General features: G+C 43.5%; 1 protein-coding gene across 1 annotated transcript in view; it reads right to left on the reverse strand.

The window, feature by feature from the left end:
* Positions 1-8,145: 8,145 nt before the first annotated feature.
* Positions 8,146-9,095, reverse strand: part of GAS1 (growth arrest specific 1) — a 2,266-nt gene continuing 1,316 nt past the window's right edge. Inside the window, exon 2 of the mRNA XM_019554706.1 lies at positions 8,146-9,090. Coding sequence (XP_019410251.1) covers positions 8,306-9,090 — 785 coding nt within the window. The 3' untranslated portion in view covers positions 8,146-8,305. The remainder of the gene's footprint in view (positions 9,091-9,095) is intronic.

The raw sequence follows: 9,095 nt of genomic DNA on the forward strand, positions 1-9,095 counted from the left end.
ACCACAGAGTGCATGCAAACCACTTAAACCGTTAACGATTTAAGGTGACATTTTCAGAAGTGCCTAAGTGATTCAGGGTACATCCTATTGAACACCATTACAATATAATACCAATCATTTCTAAATGAGTTTAAAATAATCTTTTAAATCAGGTGTAACAGAGTAACAGAAATTACCCTTACCAAGTGATATTACACTTCTTGTCATTAAATATTCTGTTTTTACCAGCATTTTCTAGTTTTAATCTCATTTTCCACAGTACAAGCTGATTTCAGAAGGAAGAACTATTTCTATAAGTCCAGAATTGATAGTGCCAGCATGGTAAAATGCCATTCCCCTGACTATAAGAATGCTTCCACTATTGCTACTATGAAAGGAGTTACACTTGTCACAGGACAATGTTGGGAGATTTCTTGAAAAAGTCCAGCTAGGTAAAGTCTTTAGTGACTAATTTAATGGGGCTCTGGCCTGATTTGTTATAGCAAATCCAATACTCTAAGTTTTGATTTTAAGGTTATTTAGAATTTTAGCTTAAAATTTACTTCTCAGCATCAAGAAACTGGACAGAGGTGCTTTTATCTCCTTTCAACAGCAGATGGTTTGGCTCTCTCTGTCTATGTTTAAATAACAAAAGCAAAGTTGTGTTTTAGTCTTGGAAGACCAAGACAAGTGCAATTTCTTCAAATTTATTATGCGGAAGATTTGAAAAATAAAGAGTCTTTACATTAAAGAAAGGCTGTGAATGATTTTAAACCAATGCCAAATATGATTTTACTTTTGTAGCATGTGCATGATGAGGTGCACTTTGTAATGTGGAGCATCCTAACATCCTGGAATGCCCGTCATGATAAAAAATACATGTCACAATACAAATGTCAAGGTGACTGCTTGAATAGCAAGGTCTCTTGTGCCATTAGTGTTCTGAGGCATTCTGATACTATGTTAATGAACGCTTATGAATAAGTATTTCCTCTAAGAGAAATGAGATCTTTTCTGTACCTTCAGTATCCTCAAAATCCTTTTCTGAGCCCTGCCCTTGCCTTGGTCCATCACATACTTGGATTTAACTAATTTTTTCAATTCAAAATTGACACTGTCAGGTGGGGAAGGTGTTCCTTCTATCCTTCATTTTCCCTCCATTCATTTTTTATTCATTTTCTACTCTTGCCTCTGACCCTTTGGCCTGTCCCCTTGAGCTAATTCCTTCTTACCTTTTCCTCACCTCTCTTCTATTTTATCTTTCTCACTTCTGTCTTGCTTTCTTCTGCTTCAAAACATACTTTCCTCATATCCTGAAGAACATTTCCTCTTTAATTACCATTCCATGCCATTTCTCCCTCCTGCTTCCAAAATCCTGGAGAGAAGGATTTGCTCTTACTGCCTGGATTTGCTTTCTTCCTAATCTCCTTCTGATCCCCTCCAAACTGGCTTCTACCCTCTCCAATCCAGCATGGACACTAATGACCTCCTTCAAGCTAAATGTAAAGAGTACTTCCAGCCTCAGTATTCTTAATTGGTTTGCTGCTCTTAATACTGTTGATTACTCTCTCTCTCCTCCTCAGTTCTCTTTCTTGGCTTCTGAAACATTGTTCTATCTTAGTGCTCCTACTTTACTGACCACTTTTTAAAAAGTCTCCTCTAATAAACTTCTCCTCTTTTCCTGCCTACTGCTGTTTTTCAAAGATCCATTACTGATCCCCTCTTGAGATCGGTTTATCCCACTAGCTTCAACCATTAGAATCTCCATTCCAGTCTGTAGCTGCTACCTCCTTGGTTGGTGTCACATTTCTGATGGATTGTCTCTCTGACACATGTTGGATTTCCAGATGCCATATCAAAATTGTTCTCTCCAAATGTGAATTTCTCACCTTTTCATCCTAATTCCTTTCCGTACTCTGTTCTATTGATGGTATCCTTATCTGTCCTTTTTCTAGGCCTATTAACTTGATATTATTTTTAATTCCTACCTTACCTTTTTCTTAACATCTCTCTCTCCCATCCAGTCTCTTGGTAAATTATGTTTCTTGTCTTTTTTGACAAAAGTAGCCCTTCCTTCATTTTCCATTCTTTAACTACACATTGGCCATTGTTCACCTCTTCTTGTATGGGTCCTTTGACTTTTCCTTTCTCCACCTTATCCATAATGCCACTGCTAACATTTTCTCTTTTATCCAAACACTGTAGTATTACACACAGTTTGGTTTCTTGTTTCTGACCAGATCAGATTTAAGCATCATCTCTTTATCATCTGCTAGGTCCTACTTAATCTCAGGTCATCCACATTTCTAATTCTCGTTCTTCTCTTATCTCATTCTCTATAGTATATTCATCATATAATACTAGTTCTATACTCCTGTGTGTTTATGCATGTGTATACAGAAGAGATTTCCCAACCTGGTAAAAAAAAATCTAAAGCATTCATAATAAATTCATAGAAATTTAAGAAAATGTTTACTCGAAAAGTATGTTGACTTGATTTTGGAGGCAAGGTGCCTGTGGCTATTATCAGCTACATAAATTATTTCTCCTCATGGGCTGTTTATGTCCTTCAGTTACTTTCACACTAAATGGGGTTTGGAGGTAACCCTCCAAAATATTAGCTGAAAGCTTCCTCAGAAAGCAAATCTTTCCCACATCCTTCCCTGCAGTTCCTCTTTAAGAGGTGTCAGCATGGCTGAAAGAATGAAGTGGCTCCACATTGTTTGCCTGAACTATTATGTGCTTAACATTTCCATAACAAAAGTGCCACTCGACTTCTCCCCGATTAATGCAGCTCGAGGGCTCTTGTCCTCCTTTAATAAAACATTGTTGAAATCATTTATTTAGAGCCCCTGGTTACTAGTGGGAGAATGACCATCTTTGTGCCAAAATATAGTGTATACAGTCCACTATTTTGTAGTAGATCATTCTGTTATTTAAGAAATTGATTAAATGGATGTCTTAGAAAGTATTTATGCTAATAGCGCATTACTTATGTCATTCAGACAGTCAATGTGAGCCTTTTCAACTGTCTACCAGAGCCAATGCCTCAAGTAAAATACAGTAACTTTCGACTTTGCTGCTTACAAATCTGTATGACAGACTTGAAATCTCACATTGGAGAGCTGATCTTTTCATTTAGAAACGTGTTGTATTGCAAGACTACCTTCTGTACTTGTAAATTTACATGTGTATACTACAACTGGCAGCATGGCATTCCGAGATATTATTATTGTCTGCAGAACCAAAATAAATTGTGTGGCCTCGATATCTTAACAATATTGAGGCAACACCTACACTTAGATCAAGGTGAGCATGTTTTCCATCCTTCAATCTGACTATGTGGTAGTATGCTCCAGTCCTTTTGTATATGCACATCTTGACTTCTTTGCAATTTTCCCTCCCATCCACAGAGTATTGAAAAAATGAGGCAAAGAGTCCTTTATTACTGAATTATCTTGCTTGACATGGAGAAAGAAGTTCTTCCTCGACACATACACAATGATTTGCATACACATGTACCCAAACGTATAGTACATATTGATTATACATAGGCGTTGTCACTGAAGGTTATAATGATTCTGTAATTCTTACTGTGAGCACAGGGGAGTTTATAGCTAAAAAGCCTGTGTGTTTTCCAACGTGGTTGTAAAAGGCAGGCCAAGCCCAGTGATTTCAGTTTTTTTATTATAGGCTAAGTTTCATAATTATTTTCAAAGTTATGTATGTCTGCCTGTATCCACTGGTATATATTGTTAAAAATAAACAGAGACCTTATGTTATGTCTATTGTGATTGTGTACAAAAGCTTTGCTGTGCGCTTGGGTGATCAGTGAAGCTTGAATCTCCCTCTATTTACTGTATGGTCACTGTCAGTTCAATGAACTGCCTCCTTGTTCTCCACCATTGTCCCACACTCCCTTAAACATTTGTCACTGAAGTGCCTCCAAAGACAAATAAACTGTCACCGAGAATTCAAACCTGGTAACTGGGAATAAAAAAGGGGACAGAACCCATTGGATTATTTTACATGAAATGGAAGAGAGTTCCTTCTCTCCCCGGAAGAGATCACCAGGAGTGAACCTGGGCATGGAGTATTTTCAAATATCTACAAAATCAACTGCTTCATTTCCAGTGGGAAATGACCCTGAGTCAGGCATACTAATATTTTCCACCCCCTTGCAAGGATGCCCAAAGTACACCTCTTAGAAGTGTAAAAACTTCCAGCCTTCCCTCTAACTGGGTGAGTAACAAGTGGATTTAAAAGGACAGACCTCAACATCTGTGCAATCTTTGCAAGAGCATACCAACCCGTTCTAATCAATAGCTGATTCTGGAAGCAGCATTTACTCTGAAAAGCCAAGTAAGTTTACAGCATTATCTTTGTCTGAAGGTGAAGATCATAAGACATAGCTAGTGTGGCTTCTTTGCTTGCAGGACTGTTTAAATTAAAACAAGCCACAGATCAACATACACTTTTCTATAGGGAAGGAAGCAGAAAGACTCGTGTCCTCCCTCCCCAGTGGTGCTCAGTGTTGATTTATTCCAGGCAGATGCTTTTGACAGGAGCCTGTAAAATCAAGTCTTGAGTTTATTGTAGCAGTTAATTATCAGTCCTTTTCTAGTGCTAATGCCTTTACTCCTTACTGAGGAAAAAGGAGAGGCTTTTACTGGGACTTAATTTTTCACCTAAAATGAGTTAAAATTGTCTGCATGGTCACAAAGTGTTGGCCAATCAAAAATATCTTTAAGATCATTCCTTAAAGAGCCTGGGGAAATATTTAAGATCTTCCCTAACCGCCTGCAAACTCAGCATTTTGTAAAGAAAGCTGATTCCATTTACAAGTCTCACCCAACTACTCTTTGTTCTCTTCCTAGAGAAACAACGTTTTCAGCTTTGTTTTAACAATAAGTTTACTCAACCGTTCAGATGACTTTAAAAACGAACTTAGATCATAGCCACACACCATACCCATAGACTTCTTTGATATCACAGCTATTTGAGATGGGTTGTTTTTTTTTTTTGTTACTGTGTGTATACATGTAGCAGTTCAACGCCTAATAAAATTATGCAAAATCTTCTGAGCTAAAGACATGGCAGAAAATTGTCAATAAAATAAGATCCTTAAACCAGGGATTTATAATTAGGTTAATTGACTTAAACAACAGACAGATGTTGATTTATTTACCCTCTGTCAAGATCTGGTAAAATGAGAGAGAAAAAAAAGCACCATCTTGCTAATCTGTCCCCCCCCCCCCTCAGTCAAAGTTTATTTGTGGTGACTTTTAAACTTCTGACTTTGCTTTCCAATCACTGCGTTTAAAACGAAAAGCTTTAAATAAACAGCACGAATAGAAGATAAATAAACTTTTTTTTTTTTGTGCAAGTGCCTAGCTTGGCGCAGTTCAGACTCAAATCCCCAGAGGACTGAGCTCTCTCTTTTGTGTTAATGTTTAAAAGATTTTCCAATGCCGGAGTTTATTCCTACTGCAAACATTTCTATTTACAAGGTCAAGTGTATCAGCACTCGACACAGCTTTAAAGGGTAATTATTTATCTAAGGGCGTTTGAGTGTGGATCAGTAGCTCTGGCAGCAAACCAGGCTTCAGCCCAATGCAAAACTACCCCTAAGAACAATATTGCAAGTTTCGGGAATTGTTCATCAGCCTGGCCTGTTTACTTCTGCACTCCTGCAGCATGATGGAAAGCGGGCTGGCTACCAAGGTTTCAGGCATCTTGTTTCAAGTCCTTGTAGTGTATACAACCTAAAGACTTGCAAAGGCTGCTTGGGACAGTAGCCTCCTTTTAGGTATCTATTTCTCGCAAGATACTTATTTGCATACCTAAGAGAGTCTCTAAGAGTGTGGAGTGAGAGCAGCATTCCTCCATTTCCAGCCCAGCGTCCTTGGAAGGAAAAGTGAGAATTGTTTTACACAGTTCTGGCGCTACCACGTTACCATGCCAACACATTATCAAATCACCCACTTGCTTTTAAGTGGTATTTTCAAAGCTGTATTTACCTCTTGGATGTAATTACTCATTAAAGTAAGAATACCAGTAATTTACATCTATTTAAAGCACCAGAAACAGATAAGGAGTGTTTAAATTTTTTTTTTTTTTTTTTGCTTTCTGTGGTCCACCTCCTCCCCCCTCCTCCATCTACAACTCAGCTGAGAGGCCATTCAATAGCTGTGTCTCTGGAAAACAATTTTACCACATCCATTGTTTAAAACTTTCTTTACTAATTTACACATTTAAAAATACACAAAGCCGGAGATATTTAAAACATAGGACCTTTTTTATGCCTTCTATAAAAATACAATGTTTAAGGCAGCTCGGAAATGCTTTTATACAATTCTACAACGTTCATAGAGTCTCTCTCCAAATAAGAAAGTTCACTTCGAATCTATAAAATACACTGTACATCTGAAGTTCTAGTGAATCCTTCACTGAAACACTGGTGCTTGTGTCCCTTTAGACACAAAATGAAATTTGTACCTTTCTAGAAAAGAAGGGTAAATGCAATTATCTGGCAAATAGGACATAGATTTAAAAATTTTAATTTTTTTTTTAAAAATAAATTATTCCCGAAGCATACAATTTATAAAATTCTATATACAAAGTAGAGCGACTGGTAACAAATCCCAGTTTTAAATACATTTTATATAAGATTTACCAGAGGTCAGCAACCCTGATATGACTAGAGGCAATATAACTTCTCAGGATATTTGTACATACAAGTTCTTGAGTTTAAAAAGTGTCTTTCAAAGATGGCAGTGCAGAGCTCTTTTAAAACAAAACTTGCATTGTTCAGTATAGCCAACAACTCTGGAAAGAAATCAGCATTTTTCTGTCCTTAGTTGAGAAGGAAGAAATGTTTGTTGGCAGGCTTTTGTTATGGAAGAAGATGCATGTGAGGCTGGGGGGGTGGGGAGGGGGAGAGGGCGAAGCCACCAAATTCATTCAGAACTTTTTTTTTCCAGCTAATTAAAGACAATTCAAATGTAATCCTCTTTCAGGCATCACTGTGACTTTTATGAATGGTGATGCAGAAACTGGTACTTGAGATCAAGTTGTTGACTACTCCGGAGCAGTTAAAGGCAGTAGTTTTGGCAGTCACCCGCCTCCTTCTCACCTACATGTCAAAAAGCTCCAAAGCAACTCTCAGCACATTACTCTTGCTGCTTGTTTTTGGTGGGGTGCTAATGAACCTACAGTAGCTTTGCTAACAGGTCCTCTTTTAAATTCATTTGCCTGCTGCTTGCCACAAGCTGGGGGGTGGGGTGGGGGGAGCAAATTGCATAGTGCACACTCTTAAGAACAAACCCAAACCGTAACAATAACAATAACGAGAATCCAGTCCTGGACACTTCCCTCCTTCCTCTCTTTTTTTCACTCCCAGGCAAAAAAAACCAAAACAAAACACAACACAAGACCCAGCGGCTGGTTCACCAGGCCCATGAACTGGGGGTCATCAGCATCACAATGGGATTTGAAAGGGGGTGTTTGGGGAGGCTGAGAGAGGAGCCTGCACCGGAGCTGGGGTGGAGGGGGGGGCGGTGTTTGTATGTGTGTGAGGCCCAGAGAAGAGTCCCCACCGGTGCTGGGGCGGAGGGGATGTGTGTGTATGTGTGCACGAAGCTGGGAGAAGTGCATGTGCATGCATGTGTTTGAGGCTGAGAGAAGAGCCCCTGCCTGTGCTGGGGCGGAGGGTGTGCATGTGTGTTGGCGTGACAGAGGGCCGCTGTGTATGTGTAAGGCTGAGAGAAGGGACAGCACCGGTGTTGGGGTGAGGGGGGGACCGTGTGTGTGTGTCTGAGAGATGGGACAGCACCAGTGTTGGGGTGAGGGAGAGACTGCATGTGTGTCTGAAAGAAGAGACAGCACCAGCGCTGGGGTGAGGGGAGGGACTGGACTGTGTGTGTATGTCAGAGAAGAGACAGCATGTGTTGGGGTGAGGGAGAGACTGTGCGTGTGTGTCTGAGAGAAGAGATAGCACCAGTGTTGGGGTAGGGGGTCTGGGTGTGTGTGTGTGTCTGAGAGAAGAGCCTGCACCAGGGCTGGGGCCGATGTTAGTGTGTGTGTGCTGAGGCAAGGGCCGGCATGGGGGCTTAGGTGGAGGGGATCAGGAGAGAGAGGAAGAGAGAGATGGGGGTCGGGGGGAGAGAGCCCGCAGGGGTGTGGGGTGGAGGGGATCTCTGGGTGCGAAGGAGGGAAGAAGCCTTAGGAGAGAGGGGAGAAGCCCGGAGCCAGGAGGGGCCCCAGGGGGCCGAGAGGAAGGTCCGGATCCAGGCACAAATGCCCCAGCCCATCCCCGTCCCCGCCGCTAGAGCAGCCTCCCGGGCAGAAGCAGGAGCAGCAGGAGGAGCAGGAGGCGGGCGAGCGCGGGGCGGGCGGCGCGGTCGGTGGAGTGCGGGAAGCCGAAGTCGGGGCCGGGCTCGTCGGGCTCGTCCTTGCCGCGCGGGCCGGGCTCGTCCTCGTACTCCTCGTCGTAGTAGTCGTCGGCGGCGCCGTCCGAGCCACCGCTGCTGCCCGCGCCGCCGGGGCCGTGGCCGGGGCCGCCCAGGTCGGCGCCGAAGCAGAGGCGGGCCATGTTCTCCTTGACCGACTCGCAGATGGGCCGCTCCAGCCCGTCGCACACGCAGTCGTTGAGCAGCACGGCCTTGGGCACGGCCAGCATGTCCTCGATGACGGCGCGGCACTCGGCCGTGCAGCGCAGCCCGTTGAAGAGCTTGCCGCAGTAGGCCATGTAGCGGCTGAGCGCCAGGCTGCAGCGGCTGTCCCAGTCGCAGCGCCGCCGCGCCTCGGTGCAGCCCATGACGCCGCCGCAGTCCTCCAGCGCCGGGCCCCGCCTGGTGTGGTTGAGCTGGATGAGCGCCGAGATGCAGTGGCTCGGGCACCGCCGCCTGGAGGAGGCGGCCGCGGCTGCAGCGGCCGCGGGGCCCGGCGGCGGCAGGAGCACGGAGGCGCACGCCTCGGCGTACTGGCTGTAGGCGTAGCTGCAGTCGGGCTCGGCCTGGCACTGCAGCACGGCCTGCCAGCAGATCAGCCGCCGGCCTTGCAGCGGCGGCGGCGCGGCGGCGCCCAGCAGCACCGCCAGCCCCAGCAGAGCTGCG

Source organism: Crocodylus porosus, unplaced genomic scaffold (assembly GCF_001723895.1).
Source record: "Crocodylus porosus isolate Cpor-Errol unplaced genomic scaffold, CroPor_comp1, whole genome shotgun sequence".
Lineage (NCBI taxonomy): Eukaryota > Metazoa > Chordata > Crocodylia > Crocodylidae > Crocodylus > Crocodylus porosus.